The sequence below is a fragment of the Copadichromis virginalis genome, linkage group LG19 (genome assembly GCF_057382275.1).
Source record: "Copadichromis virginalis isolate Kocher_CV1m ecotype Utaka linkage group LG19, C_Virginalis_male_GT1.1, whole genome shotgun sequence".
NCBI classification, from domain to species: domain Eukaryota; kingdom Metazoa; phylum Chordata; class Actinopteri; order Cichliformes; family Cichlidae; genus Copadichromis; species Copadichromis virginalis.
In genome coordinates, this window is record NC_140636.1 from 24571797 (window position 1) to 24590111 (window position 18315).

At 41.6% G+C, this 18315-nt stretch overlaps 1 protein-coding gene across 2 annotated transcripts; it reads left to right on the forward strand.

Annotated features, from left to right (window-relative positions):
- The first annotated feature begins 308 nt into the window (after positions 1 to 308).
- Positions 309 to 17803, forward strand: atr (ATR checkpoint kinase). Of its 2 annotated transcripts, none has more exons than XM_085441242.1 (48): positions 309 to 495; positions 646 to 737; positions 1753 to 1905; positions 2030 to 2937; positions 3035 to 3177; positions 3288 to 3464; positions 3669 to 3835; positions 4005 to 4157; positions 4244 to 4442; positions 4556 to 4812; positions 4908 to 5104; positions 5260 to 5360; positions 5620 to 5791; positions 6004 to 6159; positions 6253 to 6447; positions 6559 to 6654; positions 6821 to 6910; positions 7150 to 7245; positions 7350 to 7480; positions 7622 to 7765; positions 8162 to 8255; positions 8368 to 8493; positions 8891 to 9097; positions 9234 to 9347; positions 9457 to 9572; positions 9789 to 9909; positions 9995 to 10132; positions 10471 to 10639; positions 10964 to 11130; positions 11317 to 11481; positions 11832 to 11923; positions 12028 to 12119; positions 12222 to 12399; positions 12480 to 12665; positions 12817 to 12976; positions 13167 to 13346; positions 13525 to 13667; positions 14009 to 14106; positions 14227 to 14456; positions 15060 to 15194; positions 15297 to 15497; positions 15601 to 15744; positions 16086 to 16236; positions 16338 to 16494; positions 16688 to 16841; positions 16985 to 17136; positions 17223 to 17328; positions 17486 to 17803. In XM_085441242.1, the coding sequence occupies exons 1-48, from the start codon at positions 443 to 445 to the stop codon at positions 17657 to 17659; spliced, it is 7830 nt and encodes a 2609-aa protein (XP_085297368.1). In that variant the 5' UTR covers positions 309 to 442; the 3' UTR covers positions 17660 to 17803. The 2 variants fall into 2 exon arrangements, with proteins under 2 accessions (XP_085297368.1, XP_085297369.1); XM_085441243.1 differs by having other exon boundaries at positions 3672 to 3835.
- Positions 17804 to 18315: the final 512 nt, after the last annotated feature.

Below are 18315 nucleotides of genomic sequence, written 5' to 3' on the forward strand. Positions count from 1 at the left end.
TTACTACTGCAATTGCACTACTCTTTTGCACAGTCTCAATTAGATTTTTTATTTCACCTTTTTTACTTCTCCTTTAAAAAACATCACTGTTGTGTATATTTTTACCCTACCTACTTTTTAAGACCTTTACTATGGGCCTGTGGTACCTTTACTATTAACATTTTTTTAACAATTTTTAAAAACATTTTCCTGCCGTAAAACACATACTTTAACGTTACTTTAGCGACCAGAGGGAGCATTTACTAGTTTGCGTTTTGTTTGAGCTTATAGGCCCTCGCTGGCTTCCGTATCAAAACAGAAACGTCATTTTGGAGCGAAAGTTTTGGAAAGACTTGACAGGCAGAAGGAGACGTGGAGATGTGTACTGGTTAAAATGATTAGACAGAGCTATATATTAATGTATTAAAGAGTTTTATCGAACAGCGACACAAAAAGTTTAAAAATGGAAGGTCTGGAAATGTCTGCGATGATACCGGCTCTTCAGGAGCTAGCTAGGTGAGTACACGGCTAAAGTTGGCTAAGAGCTAAGTAGTTAACAGTACCACTTATTTGGGCTAAAGTGAGTCCTCGTCTTTACTTATTGAAGTCGATAAAAACCTTTGCTTCGTCATGTCTCTGTGAATAACATCGTGCTGATATTTGCAGTGCGAGCGCTGCAGAGTACGGCCAGGTGGTACAGAAACCTCGACAGATTCTCTGCCAGTTCATCGACAGGATACTGACAGATGTGGATGTCGGTAAGCCGGGAATATCGACACATACTAGGGGTGGTCACCATAATAAAAGCCTCTGAAAGGACATCAATAAAAAACAAACAAACAGCTTTTTGGTGCACACTGTCAGACTTATCTGCTGAAACATTCCCTGAAGTTGTTGCTTACCATGACTACTATTCCCTCTTGTTAATATACTTCGCTGATTTCTTTTCCCTTTTTTTGTATATTTGTCAAACGTGCATGTTTTAGATCATTAGACAAATTTTTAAAATAGACAGAGATGGCCTAAGTAAATGTAACATGCAAATTATAAATTCCTGAAAAAATCCTGTTAAAAATAAATAAATAAAGATTGATGATGATAAAAATAGGGAAAAAAACCTATCTAAACCTGTGTGAAAAAGTAACTGCCCCCTAAACCTAATAACTGCTTGTGCCAACCTTAAAAGGAAGAACTGCAATCAAGTGTTGGTGATAAGTTGCAACAAGTCTTTCACATAACATCAGCCATAATGGAAGTTTTTCAAGCATGAGCGGTCTGTTTAAGGTCATGCCAAAGCATTTAAATTATATTTAAGCCTGTACTTTGACTAGGCCACTGCAGAACTTTCACTTTGATTTTTATGGGTTTTTTTTATGCATTTAAGACTTCCTGGTGGGTGTGGGATCACTGATCATTATTCGTGGTTCTTTTGTAACTTACTGGATGAGTTGTTGATACACTCTCTGAGCAATTTTGGTTGGCTGTCCACTCCTGGGAAGGTTTTCCACTGTTAAAAGCGTTCTCCATTTGTGGCTCATGGTTCTCGCTGTGGATCACTGGAGTCTCAAAGCCTTAGAAATGGTTTTGTAACCCTTTCAAGATCGATAGATGTCAATGACTTTCTCAGCAGATTCTTTAGATCTTGACATGATGTGTTGCTTTTTTAAGCTTTTTATCATTTAGTGACTTTTCAAGTTAATATTGCAAGAATATTTGACTTATCCTCTGTATGTGTACCAGCTCTTTTAACAAAGCAGTTGTCTTTTCTTCCAGTTGCTTTAGGGCTAAGTAAGAAGTCCACCTCAGAGCCAGCCTGTGTGATGCTGCTGGACTTTGTGCAGCACATAGTTAAATCTTCATCTCTGATGTTTGCCAACCCTGCCTGTCAGCCTGCTGAATACCCAGAAACAACACAGAGCTGCACTGGTAGGAAATTCTTCTCAAAATGCTGCCATAAGTGATTTCAGAAATTAGAGAAAATAAAGCTGAACATGTTTTGCCTTTTTAGTTTAGTCCTTTAATATCTTCTCATTCCTTGTCTTGATTTTAGACTTCAGTAAGTGGGTGGCGGTGCGTTTCCTTCGTGTGGCAGCAGCTCCAGGCTGTGATATCATCCATGGACGGGTCTCTGCTGTGTTGTGCTCTTTATTTCACACTCTGAGAGTCCGGGCACCATTTATCTTTAATTGCCTCATTCAGGAACTCATATTTCTGTCCCAGGAACTCAGCCATAACCTGTATGCACATATTTGCACACTTGCAGGACAGGGACATGTTTTGGACATTCACACAAAGAACCAGTGGCCTATAAACCTCAAGTGCTTCAGTTTATCCCCCCTCTGTGCCTCCTCATACCTCACCCCCTCTGCCCTTGTGCTCTCCTCACCTGCTGCCTTGGAGTCGCTGACACTCGTAACGATCAACATCATAACTGAGTCTCTGAGGGGAGTCATCTCCCGTTGTGACCTGAGTGTAGCCTGGGAAGCTGCATGCTTCATCCTGTCCAACGGGAACATCAGGCTGAGGAAAGCCTCCATGGTGATGCTGAGAACACTGGTGGAGCTCAGAGGATTTCCTGAGATGCAGGGCCACGAATTCTTTGCAGCCTACTTCCAGTTGCTGGAAACACATTCCTACTCTGCCACAGCAAACATAAATGAGAAGCAAGCTTACGAAGGAGAGCTGTTAAGCCTGACCCGCTGCGTGTTTCAGCAATCGTATGTTTCTCACTCACACTTTGAGCCCATCCACCTCTCACAGATGTTCGAGTGTGTTTGCACTCTTGCTGGAGCTGGTGTCAAGTTAGGTGTAGAAGTGACCGAGTCACTTTGCCTGCTGTTTAGCTTCTCGCTATCTGTAGCACCAGTTTATGAGAGCGCCGCGTTGCTTAGGAGGCAGCGGGTCACCGAAGTCTGCGGGACACTAGCATGCACCGTGGGGACAGCAAATCAAGCTGAAGTACAACTCTGTTCTTTGTGTTTCCTTTTAAATTATCCTTTTGATATCCATACAGTGTTTCCCTCTTTACAATATGTGCTATGCTTGTTGTTCGCAGTGTGCAGAAGGGTTTCTCCGAGCTGCCCTGAAGGCTGAGACAGCTTTAGTGCTGCAGGAGTGTAAAGATGGAGCAACACCTGCCAAGAAGTCTTGCAAATCTGCCACCAGTTCAGTCGGTAAAACTCCTAAAACATCCTCAAGGTGAGTGCATCAACATTTACTATTTGGCAATAACCATGAAAATCTCAAACAATTTTTTTTAAAATGTCTCATATGTCGTATTGAAGTAATGTCTGTGTCTCTATCTTAAGCAAAGTGGACATGCGTGTTCACAGTAAGGTTTGGGCTGCGTTAAACAGTCGACTGGAGGAGCTGCTGATGCTTTTGGACTCCAGTTCTGCTAAGCCTGAGACCACCCAGAGTGCGTCTGCTCTGCAGGGACTGGCCCTCATTCTCCATCAGGCAGCCCTCTGCTCCTCACCCGTTAGGTAATTCCCAAACATACACCCGTGCTCTTACACAAGCCCTCTCCTTTTTATCTTTTTTCTGCCTCTCAGAAAAACTTTTTCTCTAGTTTTTTATTTTAATAGTGTTTAATATTAGAGATTGCTTACTTTCCTGGCTCCAGTTTGACATATGTCATTCACAGTGATTAATAGCATATTATTCACCTCAACATCTCTTTGTTATAGCAGCTTGTCACCTCTCCTTTGGGTTCCCACTGAGACGCTGAGCAGGGCCCTGAAGAGCTGTCAGTCAGTGTTAGAAGGAGGATCTCAGCCTGTGTCAAATCGGAGCTACTTTCAGTCTGCTGTCCAGATCACTGTCAGGGTCCTCGACTCTATACTTTACCTGACAAGTAAGGATCTAAATACAAAAATACCAGATGTTTTTGGTTTAGTTTGTTGTCAAAATAAAAGTTTATGTATTTTCCATATTTGTTTGTGTTTAATTTGAAGATAGAAATCAAGCCAGATACACATCCTTTATTATAATCATAATCTTCTTTTTTTTTCTTTTTTTTTTAGTGAGCAGCCAGAATGATGACAGGCTCCAACAACATGTGTGTGCTCTGTTGTCTCTTCCTTGGGTGTGTGAGAACAAGTCTGTCTCAGCCTATAAGACTTCAGGCTTCCCTTCCTGGTTGCTAGCCTTGGCGCAGAGACTCGGTTTCTGCTACTGTGAGTGTTCCTGTGTGCTTCTTTTTCTTTTAATGAAAACCTAAACGACTGCTTTAAAAGTCATTTAAAGACGTCTTTCTTTCCAGCACCTGAGGTCCAGGCCGATTGCGTGTCGCTGCTGGCCTTTTTACATGGTGGTGTGTGCGAGACATGGCGCGTGTGTGTGTTTTCAAAGGCGCTGCAGAGTCAGGAGGAGGTGGTGAGAGTAGCAGCAGTCAAGGCTTTCCCTCTTCTTCTCCACCATCTGGGAAACATGCACTACAACCTCATTGGCACTACTTTGCTGTATGGAAACTCATACATTACTTAGTACTTGACCACTGATATTTTCTGTCTTTCTTTCATTGATATCATCAGTTACTTTGTTATATTTCATGGCGTATGTTTGATAATTGTAGTTCCAAGCTGGAGGACAGTTCGGAGCAGGTGAAGAAGGAACTTGCCAGGATCATTGGTCAGCTGAGCTGCCTCCAATCAGAGCTCTCCAGCCTTAGTGACATCCACACAGACTCCACTTGTCTTCCCAAAATCCTTTGCCTCTCTTGTAGTCTTGAAACAGATCATGCTGGGAAAGCAGTGCCATCCCTCAAGGCATCTGTTGTTAGACCCTTCCTACCATTGCTCAGACCACAAGCTCCAAGCACCGTGAAACAAGGTACCTTTTAACCATAAGTTTTTCACAACAGCTGATGCATTGAAATCAGTTCACAGCTGCTGTTTTCTTAAACATTTTATACATTTCACTGCCAGCTTTCCTAGAAGCTCTTCCCCACCTGTGCCAGCATGTGAATCTCACTGGTGCAGACAGCGATTCCCGAGCCGTACTCTGTACCCTGATTGGTCTAATGGAGGATTCCGATCCTGTGGTTAGAACACGCTTCAGCCAATCAGTGCGTTTCCTGCTAGCAGAGACCACTAGAAACTCTGAGCAGGGCTCTTTGAATGAGGTGAGCAATTCTGACTCCAGTTTTTCTTATATTTTTATTATTATAACCTAATTATATTTTTATCAGGGTAAAATTTCACCATATTCCCCTCAATCAATATAGTTTAATGTTGCATGTTTACTTGTTTTTTGATGTGGTGTGTGTCACCATCACAGCTCCTGGTTGCACGTCTTAAAGAGGCATTCAGCACTGCTAAACTTAACAGAGATGATGACCTGCGTAACACTCTGATCCTCACCACTGGAGAGATCGGCAGGTATATAAACAGCTTTTTTTTTATTCCACAAGCTGTATGAGTTATAGTAATTGTTTTTAATGAATAATATGTTATAAGATGGGAGATAAAATTATTGACCTTATATACAGAAATAAAATGTTGTGTTGCTAGTTGTTATTAGTTTGTATTATTTTCATATCCACTTAGATGTAGAAAACAGATGATTTCTTTTGTTAATACATTTAAAAAGACTACTTAATGAAGGAAATTTCTTCATTCCCCTTTCCTCTTCTGTCAGAGCCTCTCAGGGTAGTTTGGTGTCGTTCTCTCTGCTGCGTCTGCTCCACTGTCTCCTGTCCAAGTCGTCCCAGGTGTCTGTAGCTGCTTACACTCAAATTCGAGCCCTGGCCACCACTAAAGGCTTGAAACTGCAGACACTCTTCAGTCAGTACAAGAACCCTATCTGCCAGGTATCTAGTCTTTTGTTTAAATTGGACCAAACCCATCCTATTCACCTGCTTATTATGAGTTAGATGACTTGCTCTATAATACTGTTATTCATAGTATATATGTGGATTTAATGTTTGAAAATTGCATTGGTTTAGTTTTCATTTGGTCTGTTTTAGATACTGTTTTTTGTGGAAAATCTACAGTCCATTACTATATCTTCTTTGCCTTTTAGTTCCTGGTGGAGTCACTACATTCGCGCCATGCGTCAGCCCTGCGGAGCACACCAGATCAAGGAACCGAGTCAGCCAATCAGAGGGAGCTGGCTCTGGATATTCTTGCTCAGATCGCGCATGCTTTTGACTTTCCAGACCTCCACCGCTTCCTCACCGTATGTACAGTCATGCACACGCATCCACACACAGATAGTAAGCACTCTTTATGTGATGTACATTGGTGCTTTCTTGCATGTTTGTTTATGCAGCGGACCCTCCAGGTGTTGCTGCCTTACCTAGCAGCAAAAGCAAGCTCTACAGGCTCTGCTCTCATTCGAACTTTGGCCATTGAGTTGAAGGCAAACAGGAGAGAGATCCTGATCAACAACTTTAAGTACATCTTCAGCCATCTGGTCTGTTCTTGCACAAAGGAGGAGCTGGAGAGGGCCTTTCACTACCTACAAGTATGAACAACTTTACTTGCATTTTACAGCTGAAACATGATTTAGAGTCATGTACCTGAAGAGGTCATCTTAAAAACAAGTTTATTTTTCTTCTCCTTCATGTTCTTTCAGAGTGAGACAGAAATTGAACTGGGATCTCTGCTACGCCAAGACTTCCAGGGTCTTCATAATGAGCTGCTGCTGCGTCTTGGAGAGCACTACCAACAGGTTGACACACATATGTGGAAACAGATTTTCTAAACATTAAATCTATTTCAAAATATGTGGCTTTGAGGAAATTATTCTGCACAAGGCCTCCTCTTGAATAAAACTCACAAATGATCTAAAACACAGACTCTAGTTTCTGTTCTCATAAGTGTTTATTTCTTTGCAGGTATTCAATGGCTTGGCAATCCTGGCCTCCTTTGCATCCAGTGATGATCCGTACCAGGGACCCCGAGACATCACCACCTCAGAACTTATGGTACTTGGCATCCTCTGCATTTCATATCAGTGTTTTAGTTTCTTGTCTTTTTGACATTTGACTAGACAAAAATGCTTTATGAAACAATTTAGGCTTCAGAATCTGTGAGATATGTTTTATGTAATTAATTTAAAACAAAAATGTAATTTTTCTATGCAAAAAAAAAAAAATTAAAGAGATAATAAGCAACTAATCATCTGCTAATTATCCATTAATGAATGTCTTGTTTTTATCTTTAGGCTGACTACTTACAGCCAAAGCTGCTGGGGATTCTTGCCTTTTTCAACATGCAGCTGCTTAGCTCCAGTGCAGGAGAAAAAAACCGCAAGAAACTGGTAATTGATCCTCTAAAATACCAGAATTTTAAATCTGATTGGTTAATTGTCCAATAAAGATCTCCTTGGCTCAAAGTGAACATGTCTGCCTGTTCTTCGTGCAGGTTTTGACAAGTGTGATGGCTCTGATGCGACTGATGGGCTCCAAACACATCAGCTCTGTCAGAGTGAAGATGATGACGACATTACGCACCGGCCTGCGATACAGAGAGGACTTCCCTCTCCTCTGCTGCCAGTCAGTACTTGTATACTTGCACATAAAGTCACATATTGTGATGCATTTATCTTTATTATTCGTTGGCATTTGCTCAGACATCTGTTTCTAATTCGTTTTTTTTTTTTTTTTTTTTTATACACTCCCTTTTCCTCTGGGTAGGACATGGGATTGTTTTGTGAGGAGTGTGGAGCCTGCACACCTGGGCCCCCTACTGAGTCACGTTATTGTTGCTTTGCTCCCCTTGATTCCACTGCAGCCCAAAGAAACTGCCGCCATCATCCGCTTCCTCATCCTGGACAACAGGTAGCAAACATAAGCACAAATGTGCACATTTGATCAGCGTGCAAACACAAAGACACATCTTTCGGTTACAGTTTTAACTTCCCTCATTAGTTAAACTGGTCAAAATGGTTTTAGAGTATGCAAAAGGATTGTGAATAATGTGGGAAAAGGATCTTATTCATTCCCATCTCATCCTCTTTTCAATCAACCAGATTTTTCTTGTGCACAACTGGTCTTATTTCCTTTTTGTGCTGAATGGACACTTGTGTAGACATACACAACAATGTGTAAAAGGGTACACATGGATGAGTATGTATGTATGCGTATGTAGGTACTTGAAAGAGTGTGTTTGTATATGTACATAGGTGTGGGTGTATGTGCACTTTTAGATGCCTCACTTCTGTCATTTAATTACAGGGAAGAAGTCAGTGACTACCTCCATGAGATTTACTTTCTACCAGACCATCCAGAGCTAAAAGACATCCACACAGTAATGCAGGATTATAAAAAGGTCTGTATGAAGGGCACAACAGAAAGTAAAATGAATGTGAAACAAAGGCTGGTTGACAGTGATCATACGTACAACACATTGTTGTGTTGTATTTTATCTTTTCTTCTTCCAGCTGGCGGCCAGCAGCAGTGACTTGGCTGCCGCACTGCAGCTCTCCATGAGAGCCGTCCAGCATGAGAACGTGGACGTGAGGATCCACGCGCTGACCAGCCTCAGGGACATGATGCACAGCAACCAGGTACACACTCAATGAAGTGCTACAGTGAAGTAACAGCTCCATGTTTGCAAAGAGAACTCAGAAAAGAATGCAAAATATATATAATGAAACCATTAGACTGCATCATTCCAAAATCACCGGCTGTGTTATCTTTTTCAAACGATTTGTTGTTGTGAAAGGTGTAAGCCTGAAAGTTGGGTCATTAGCATTAAGAATTATGTACAATGGATGTGTCCATAAATTAACATACTATAATACATCTTAGCACCTAAATTGGTGTTTCAGTTCTTAATTCTAATTCTTAGTTCAGTTCTTACTACACTTCTAGCATAGCCCATGTTAAATCCTCACCGTTACCCACAAATTTACTTTAACTTAACACATCTATAAATATGTTCCTCTGTTTTCTGGAGTGCAGGAGTGGCTGCTGCGGCAGGTTTGTGCGAGTGAAGCAGTGGAGCCGGTCATCTCCAACCTGGTATCAGTGCTGCTGAAAGGCTGCCAGGATTCATCCCCAGAGGCCAGGCTCCTCTGTGGGGAGTGTCTGGGGGAGCTGGGCGCCGTGGATCCGGGACGCTTGGATCTGTCGCAAACACACACCCACGGCAACCGCAACATCTTTGTGGTAAATAACTAACATAGATTGCAAATGTAATGATAATTGTGTGTGTGTGTGTGTGTGTGTGTGTGTGTGTGTTAGTTACTGTGTGTGAAGCAAAGATAACTGAACTGTATGTTTGTTTGTTTTTTCTCTGTGGCAGAGCGGAGTGGATGATCCTAACTTTGCCTATGATTTGCTGACTGAACTGACCAGAACATTTCTGGCGTACGCTGATGATGTGAGAGCCCAGGACTCTGCTGCTTATGCAATTCAGGTACGCAACAGCTTTAATTATTTGTGTTTGTTCCTCTATTGTATTTATTTATTTTTGCGGGGTTATGTTGAAATGTTTGTTTGTATTGGTGATTTTATATCCACTGTAGGAACTGCTTTCCATATTTGAGTGTCGCGAAGGTCGAACTGACTCAGCGGGCCGACGTCTGTGGAGAAGATTCCCCGAGCAAATTCAAGAAATACTGGAGCCTCACCTCAACAGCAGGTCTAAGTTTACACCTTCGTACACACATAGTCTCGTTTGTAATGGTCTCAGAATTCAGGACTTATAACTGTCGTCTGAGGGATTTTTTTTTCCTCTTCTCTCCTCCCTTCTCCAACATTTTATCTTCTTGCCTGCAATCTTTTAGTACTCACTAAGTCCTTCCATTTTTTTAACTTCTCTTTTTGTAAATCTGTTATTTTCTACTCTTACCTGCAGATATAAGAGCAGTCAGAAGGAGGTGAACTGGTCTAAGCTGAAGAAACCTGTGTACCTCAGCAACAGAGGCAGCAAATTCTCTGACTGGTCAGCCACCTGGGCTGGATACCTCATCAGCAAGGTTAACCCATCTCTTTTTGAAGTTTTTCCCCAGCTTTATCTTGTTTTCCAAGCCAGAAGTTAAGGGAAGTTTCTTTGCTCTCCAGGTGAGACACGAGTTGGCCAGCAAAGTGTTCAGATGCTGTAGTTTCATCATCAAACACGACTACAAGGTCACAATCTACCTGCTGCCTCATATTCTGCTCTACATGCTGCTGGGCTGCACTCCTGCAGAGCAACAAGAGGTGAGGACACATCTGAACCACCACAGTAGTTCAGTTGCCTCCATCTCACCTGATCCCTACCATCCTCCTCTGTCACACCAGCCCCTCTGCATGGCCTCATTCACTGCATCCATGAATCCTCTAATTTACTTCTTTCCTCCTGCCTGGCAGCTTCATATTCAGCATCCTTTGTCCAGTATATCCACTATCCCTCCTCTGCATATGTCCAAAACCACCTCAGCCTTGCTTGTCTAACTTTGTCTTCAAACCGTTCAACCTGAGCTGTCCCTCTGATGTCTTCAGTTCTAATCTTGTTCTAATTCTCATTCCTTGTTGTTCCATTCTTGTTTCTGTCAAAGGTTACAGAGGAAATGCTGGCTGTGCTGACAGAGGGAGATGGACAAGCCGAGGGGCTTGCCCAGAAGACGGCCTCCAGCCTGTCACAGCTGAGCACTCAGACTGTGTTCAGCATGCTGTCACACCTTACACAGTGGAGTCGCCACATCCTCTACTCCAAACCCAAACATGGTAAGAATTCAGTTCAGTTCAATTCAGTTTTATTTATCCATAACAACAGTCGCTTCAAGGCACTGTATATTGTAAGGTAGACCCTACAATAATCTACGGACTAATGAAAAGATGCATAGCTTCAGTCACTGTTGAAAAAGATGTATTTACTCAGTCAACTCTATAGCAATTTATATTGCTATTATTTACATGATAATATTGAGGCTTTTATGCATTATTTGCATTGAACTGTATAAGAAAATAACTAAATAAAATTCAGTTCTCCTCATTGTTCACTCACCTTGTTGCTTTAATAAAGTAAAGAATTATAACATGATATTGCAGAGAGTGGGGATTATCAGCGCGTGGTGGCCTTCCTGAAAGATATCCCGCAGGATGTCCTGGCCAAGGCCTCTCTACGATCCAAAGCGTACACTCGTGCCCTCATGCACTTTGAAGCTTACATCCTGGAAAATAAAGAGAACATACAAGACCATCTCTCATTCCTGCAGGTCAGAAAACAATTTGGTTATTAACCATTAAATAAAAGATTGACTCAGGACTTTTGACTGCATTATAAAAGTTATCTTGACAGCAACGAGTCCAATAGTACAAGTGCACTTGTCTTTTAACCACTCATCCAATTAATCTCTGTGGTGAACTTTAAGCTCTGTGATGTACGTGATTGCTTGCCACAGACGCTGTACGCTGCAATGCACGAGCCGGATGGAGTGAGAGGTGTCAACGCTCTGAGGAGGGAGGAGCCATCACTCCAGGAACAGATACTTGAGCATGAAAGCATCGGCCTGCTCCGTGACGCCACCGCGTGCTATGACAGAGCCATACAGCTGGAGTCAGACCAGGTACCCAAACACATGTAGTCCATAAACATGTACACCCAGTTGGTGCGACTGAGTATTTCAGTGGTGTGTTCAAAGCCACTTTAATCACCTTTCTCCTTGATTCTGATACTTGGTTGGGTTGAAATTGATCTTGTGTACCTGTCTAAATGCATTGAGCTGCTACCATGTGATTGACTGATTAGTTATTTGCATTTAAAATAACTGACATGCTTAATAAACCGGTATGTGTACATATACTATGCCAGTTTTATATGTTTTCTTACAATATGTTATTTATGATATCGACATAAAAGATAATTAACTCACTGTTTTTTCTTTCTTGATCATTTCAATTATCGCTTTGTATAAAGATCGCTCACTATCATGGAGTGATGACCTCCATGCTCGGCCTGGGACAGCTGTCCACAGTCATCACGCAAGTCAATGGAGTACTGGCCAACAAGTAAGAAAAATACATATCAGTGTACATCTATTTCTTATTAAATGTAATTTTTAAAATTTAGGTTAATATAGGTTTGCCTAATGTAGCATTGTATGTCCATTTAGGCACCAGTGGAAGTCAGAACTCAACACCTACAGAGTAGAGGCAGCCTGGAAGCTTGGAAAATGGGACCTGCTGGAAGATTATTTGAGTTCAGGTAGTGCAGAAACACAGCATGTATTTGCAACATCTGAAATCACTGGTGACTACATGCTGCATGGATCTGCTTAAAGCATAGTTTTCTATTCTGTGTCTCCAGACCAGCAGTCCAGCACATGGGGTGTGCGGCTCGGCCAGTTGCTGCTCTCAGCTAAGAAGCAGGATGCTGAAAATTTCTATGAGAAGCTGAAGCTGGTGAGGAAAGAACAGGTCGTCCCTCTGTCTGCTGCCAGTTATGAGTGTGGAACCTACCAGAGAGGATACGAGTATATTGTCAGGTCTGTGGATGTCAGCTCAGTTTGGAGTCAAGTGTGTTGTGTTTTAATAACTTTCTAAAAAAGCTTTTACGTGTGTTTAGACTCCACATGCTCAGTGAGTTGGAGCACACCTTCACTGAGCTGCTGAAACAGAGACAGGGATCCGGGTCCAACCTCAGCCAACTGCCTCCTCATTGGTCAGATCGGCTGGAGATGACGCAAAACTCTTTCAGGGCCAAGGAGCCAGTCCTGGCTCTCCGCCGTGCCCTGCTCAGTCTGGGAACGCAGTAAGGAAACATCACTTTTTAGTTGCACAGATTTTAACATGCTGTTTTTCTGAAACACACACATTAGAGAAATCAGTTTAAAATTTCTTCTTAATACAACATTTTCAAATCTTTCTGAACTCACATCTGCATGTATCATCTCACTCTGCAGACCTGTATGTCAGGAGCTGGTTGGGGAGTGCTGGTTACAAAGTGCCCGGGTTGCCAGGAAAGCAGGACACCATCAGACCGCCTTTAACGCCCTTCTCAATGCAGAAAATACAAATCTTGCTGAACTGGTCACAGAGAAGGCAAAGTGGCTTTGGTCTAAGGTATAACCAGGCTACAAATAAAACCAACATTCAATATATGATGCAAAACTGTATGCAAATTATTCACATTTGTACAGGACCAGAAAACGTATTTTCTTTAGTGTCTTCCTATCTGCAAATTAGATTTTCATACATGTGCATAATCAAATTAAACTAATATAGCCTAATTTGTCTGCCTGAATGTCATCAGGGCGATGTCCACCAAGCCCTGATTGTCCTGCAGAAGGGTGTGGCTCAGTGTTTCCCTGAAGATCAGCCCCTGACAGATCCTCGCAGTCTCCAGACTAAAGGCAAAGCCATGCTGCTGGTGGGGCGCTTCATGGAGGAGACGGCCAACTTCGAGTCTAATGCCATCATGAAGACATACAGGGTTGATATATCTACACACTTTTAAACTAGATTCTGAAAATGTTTCATAAAAAGACAAAAAAGTGAAAAATGCAATGATGCAAATGTCAGAGATCACCCTCACAGTGATGTGGCACCAAAGCAGATTTCTGCATCACTTGTCTTTACCTTATGTGTTTTTTGTTTTGTTTTGTTTTTAGGATGTGACTAACCTCCTACCAGAGTGGGAGGATGGTAACTTCTACTTAGCCAAATACTATGACAAAGTCATGCCAATGGTGACAGATAACAAGCTGGAGAAACAGGGTAATCTGATCCGTTACATCGTCACATTCTTCGGGAAGTAAGTTCTTGTTCTTTCTGCTGATTTGCAGCCCTGTAGACCCAGAGTCTCCAACTCCAGTTCTCGGTCCTGCAGCTTTAATATGCATCTCTACTCCAACACAGCTGAATCAAATGGTTGGATTAATTCTTCAGCATGCCATCAAGTTTGCCAAAGGCCTGATAACAAGCCATTCATTGATGTGTCGGAACAAAGATGCATCTAAAAGCTGCAGGACAGTAGCTCTCGGGGACTGGAGTTGCACACCCCTGCTGTAGACTACAATCAGAGCTTCTATTAGCTACTTCACAGCTGTTAATTTCTTCATCAAACAACACACTTATCAACTTTCTCCCTCCTAGTGCTCTGCAGTTTGGAAACCAGTATATCTACCAGGCCATGCCTCGCATGCTGTCTCTTTGGCTGGACTATGGAGCTAAAGTGTGTGAATGTGAGAAAGGTGGGCAAATCACACAGGGCAGGGAGATATTTCTAGTTTCAGTCTAATTAATTTGCAAATTTTTAGCATTTCATTGGCTTTTCATTAACACTTGATATTATACCTATTCCTTCACCTCAGCTGGGCGAGCAGACAGACAGATGCGACAGGAGCTGAGTAAAATCAACACAGTAGTGAGCGAGCACTGTGCTAAGCTGGCGCCGTACCAGTTCCTGACCGCATTTTCCCAGCTGATCTCCAGGGTGTGTCACTCCAGCGATGAGGTCTTCAATGTCCTCATGACCATTGTGGCCAAAGTGTTCCTCACATACCCCCAGCAAGCTATGTGGCTAATGACTGCGGTGTGCAAGGTGAGAGAAATGAGCCACCCCTCATTTAAGGTTGATGGTGATTTCTATAAACATGGAAATATAGCCTTTGTAATTCTAATGAGCTTGAAAGTCAGTATTTGATATGACCACTTTTATTCTTCAACACAGCCTGAACTCTCTTAGGCAAGTTGTTTTGTCATTTCATTAGGTAGGATTAGGAATATTCAGGAATAGTTCTCCAGGCTTCTTGGAGGACATTCAAAGCTTTTCCTCGGATGTTGGCTGCCTTCCATAACAGATAATAAATGCATCTCTTCTTTTGTCATCCACTTATGTAGTAGCCACTGTCCAAACAAACCCTTTGAAATCCCTCCAGAAAGCCTGGGGAACTATTGCTCAAGACCACTTTAAGAAATTACTAGAAGGTCTGGGTCTTTGGAAGCAAAATATAAACAAATGAGGGGTGACTATAAAGTTTAACATTTGCAAGTCTGTTTATGTGGGGGGTTTTTTTTAATTTGAAATGTTATTTAGCAGATCAGTTCAAATCAAAATTACAATTTCTCTGTTAGTTTTTGTAATCAACTGCTTCTGCGTCCAAAATACAGCATTTATTTATGTCTGCTTTTCTTTTCTTTCCAGTCATCCTACCCCATGCGCATGAATCGCTGTAATCAGATCCTTAAGAAAGCCGTCAGTCTTAAACAGTCCCTGGAAAAATTCATTGGAGATGCCAACAGACTGACAGACAAGCTTTTGGAGCTTTGTAATAAACCGGTATACACGCCCATGCACAAATACACTTCAATAGTCTATGACTTCTCAATCCTTAAATCATCTTTAGGCAGGAGTAGAGATGTTTCTATATGTGTCTTACAGGTGAATGGTAACAGCACCACCCTCAGTATGAGCATTCACTTCAAGCAGCTAAAACGTTTGGTGGAGGAGCCGACATTCAGTCAGATCCTGATCCCTCTGCAGTCTGTCCTCATCCCAACGCTGCCCTCCACAGGCGGGGAAAACACACAGCATGATGCTTTTCCTGGACACTGGGCATACCTGGATGGTTTTGAAGACAGTGTAAGAGAAAGAGGGTGTTAACTATTCTGACCGGCCGCCACGGTATGTTTAACATTCGGCAGGAGTTGATTGACAGTTACAGAAAATAATCTTGTTTGTGTAGGTGGAGATCCTGGCCTCTTTGCAGAAGCCAAAGAAGATAAGCCTGAAGGGTTCGGATGGTCGGGGTTACACCATGATGTGTAAACCTAAAGATGACCTGAGGAAGGACTGCAGACTTATGGAGTTCAACTGTCTCATCAATAAGGTATCTGGGAGATTTCATTCAAACTAAATGGATATATAGTGAGTTCTGGCCATAGAGCGACTTGCATGTTAGGTCAGAATAAACAAACTTACTAACTTTTAGAGGTTCAATCTTATTTTATGTGTTGTTCTGGCCTCAAAGTTAAAATGAAATATTAGCCTCTTCTCATAATGTGAATAAAAACTGAACCTTTTTTTTTTCTTTGCAGTTAGGAGCTCATTATGTAGCAGAGCTGTACTAAATCAATCAATATGTGTGCAAATTACATGACAATACTTGAGAAAATGTGAGAAGAACAGCATTTATATGTGCTTGTTTGTACTGTGTGTGTACTGTTGTAGTGCCTCCGTAAAGATGCTGAGTCCAGACGGAGGGAGCTACACATCCGGACTTATGCTGTGATTCCCCTCAATGAGGAGTGTGGCATCATTGAATGGGTTAACAACACTGCCGGGCTGCGGCACATTCTCACAAAGCTGTACAAAGAGAGAGGTATCCCTTACTTATAACACCTACAATCAAAAACCTTTTCTTTTTTTTTTAAGTAAATGTTAGGAAGTAATTAAGTTGTTCACCTTTTCTGTGTTTTTAAGGTATCTACCTATCAGGTAAAGAGCTCAGGAAGCTTATTCTTCCCAAGACAGCTCCCTTTGAGGAAAAACTGCGAATCCACAAGGAGGTGCTGTGTGCTCGACACCCCCCTGTCTTCTATGAATGGTTCCTCCGGACCTTTCCTGACCCCACGTCATGGTATGACTTTCACTACAACACTGCTATAATTATACTCCTGGAAGTCACTGCTTTACCAGAAATGTTAGTCATTTTCATTTAACATCTTGACCACATTTGAAAGAAGTTATTTCAATTCAGAATTTTTCAAAAATCTGCTTCAAGTGTAACTTAAATCCAAGAATAAATCTTTGGAGTATTTGTGTGTTTACAGGTACAGCAGTCGTTCAGCATACTGCCGCTCCACTGCTGTGATGTCCATGGTGGGCTACATCCTGGGTCTGGGAGATCGCCACGGAGAAAACATCCTCTTTGATTCCTTCACTGGAGAATGTGTTCATGTAGACTTCAACTGCCTCTTTAACAAGGTTTTATTTTATTTTTTGCCTTAGATTCAATAAAATATTATTTAGGAATATTCATATATTTATTATTTATTATATGTATCCTTAACACCAGTGCATGTTGTTGCTTTTAAGTTTGCCTGTGCTTTTCTCTCCTTTTCCACTAGGGGGAGACATTTGACGTGCCAGAGGTTGTTCCCTTTCGTCTGACTCGAAACATGGTGCATGCTATGGGGCCCATGGGCATCGAGGGCCTCTTTAGGCAAGCCTGTGAGGTTACGATAAGACTAATGAGAGACCAGAGAGAGCCACTCATGAGGTACATTCACATAAAAAGTATTAATGTCAAATTCAACCATTCATAAATATTAAAAATCTGTTTTTGTTTTTAATTTTTCCTGCAAGCGTGCTGAAGACCTTCCTTCATGACCCACTGGTGGAGTGGAGCAAACAAGCCAAAGGACTATCAAAAGCTCAGGCCAATGAGACAGGAGAGATTGTTAATGAAAAGGTGGGCATGTTTCTTGAATTTTTACCTCTTAAATTATATTTACTTGCAAATCTAAACCAGAGAGACTTTATTAATCCCAGAGGAAAACTGGGCTAAATACAGCACATTCAGGTTCAATAAAACCTAATAATGTTTGTTCTTTACATTTCTCTGCTAGGCTAAAACCCACGTGTGTGACATTGAGCAGCGCCTGCAGGGAGTGATTAAGAGCAGGAATAAAGTGCTGGGTCTTCCTCTGTCAATTGAGGGGCACGTCCATTACCTCATACAAGAAGCCACGGATGATAAACTACTGTGTCAGATGTATTTAGGCTGGGGTCCTTACTTGTAGAAAGAAAAAGCACTCAATTCAGAAGATTATAATGCAATCCAAGCACTTTTGACTGTTTGTTCCTGAGCCTTTTTCCGTTTTGAAAACATTGAAAATGCAGCACTGTTGTACATTCCCTTGTAATAAATTATTTTGTTGGTTAAATGTGCTGTAGTGTGTATCTTCTAATCTCTTAACCCTCAAACTCTCAGAGCTAGACAGGCTTGTCAGCTGATTGTTTTAATCCCCTGTCTCCTGCTGCTTCTTCACTCCTGATTACAGCCAACTGGCCCAACTTTTTACATAAAAGCACCACTTAGAATTAAATGTCTGCTTAAAAAGCTGAAAGTGGACTGGGTGAAGGTGTGAGTAAGAAGTAGGTAGTAATTTGTTTTTGGCTAGCAATATTTTTCTTATCTAGTGATGAGTTCAGGTAGTCAGAAAATCACTGTATTTGTAATTATTACTTTTCTTTTTTGTTAATGCTTGGTTGTTGTTGCATCTGGCTTTGGGATAGATCAGGATGAACTTGGTTGTATTTATGTATTTGCATATTTTTAGTGGGAAAACACTTTCCAAGATAATTGCATGAGAATATACTTTTATTCGGAATAATCTGAAATGGAAATGTATTTGTGATAATATTTATTATCACTTGTAATCTGTTGCTGTTGTCA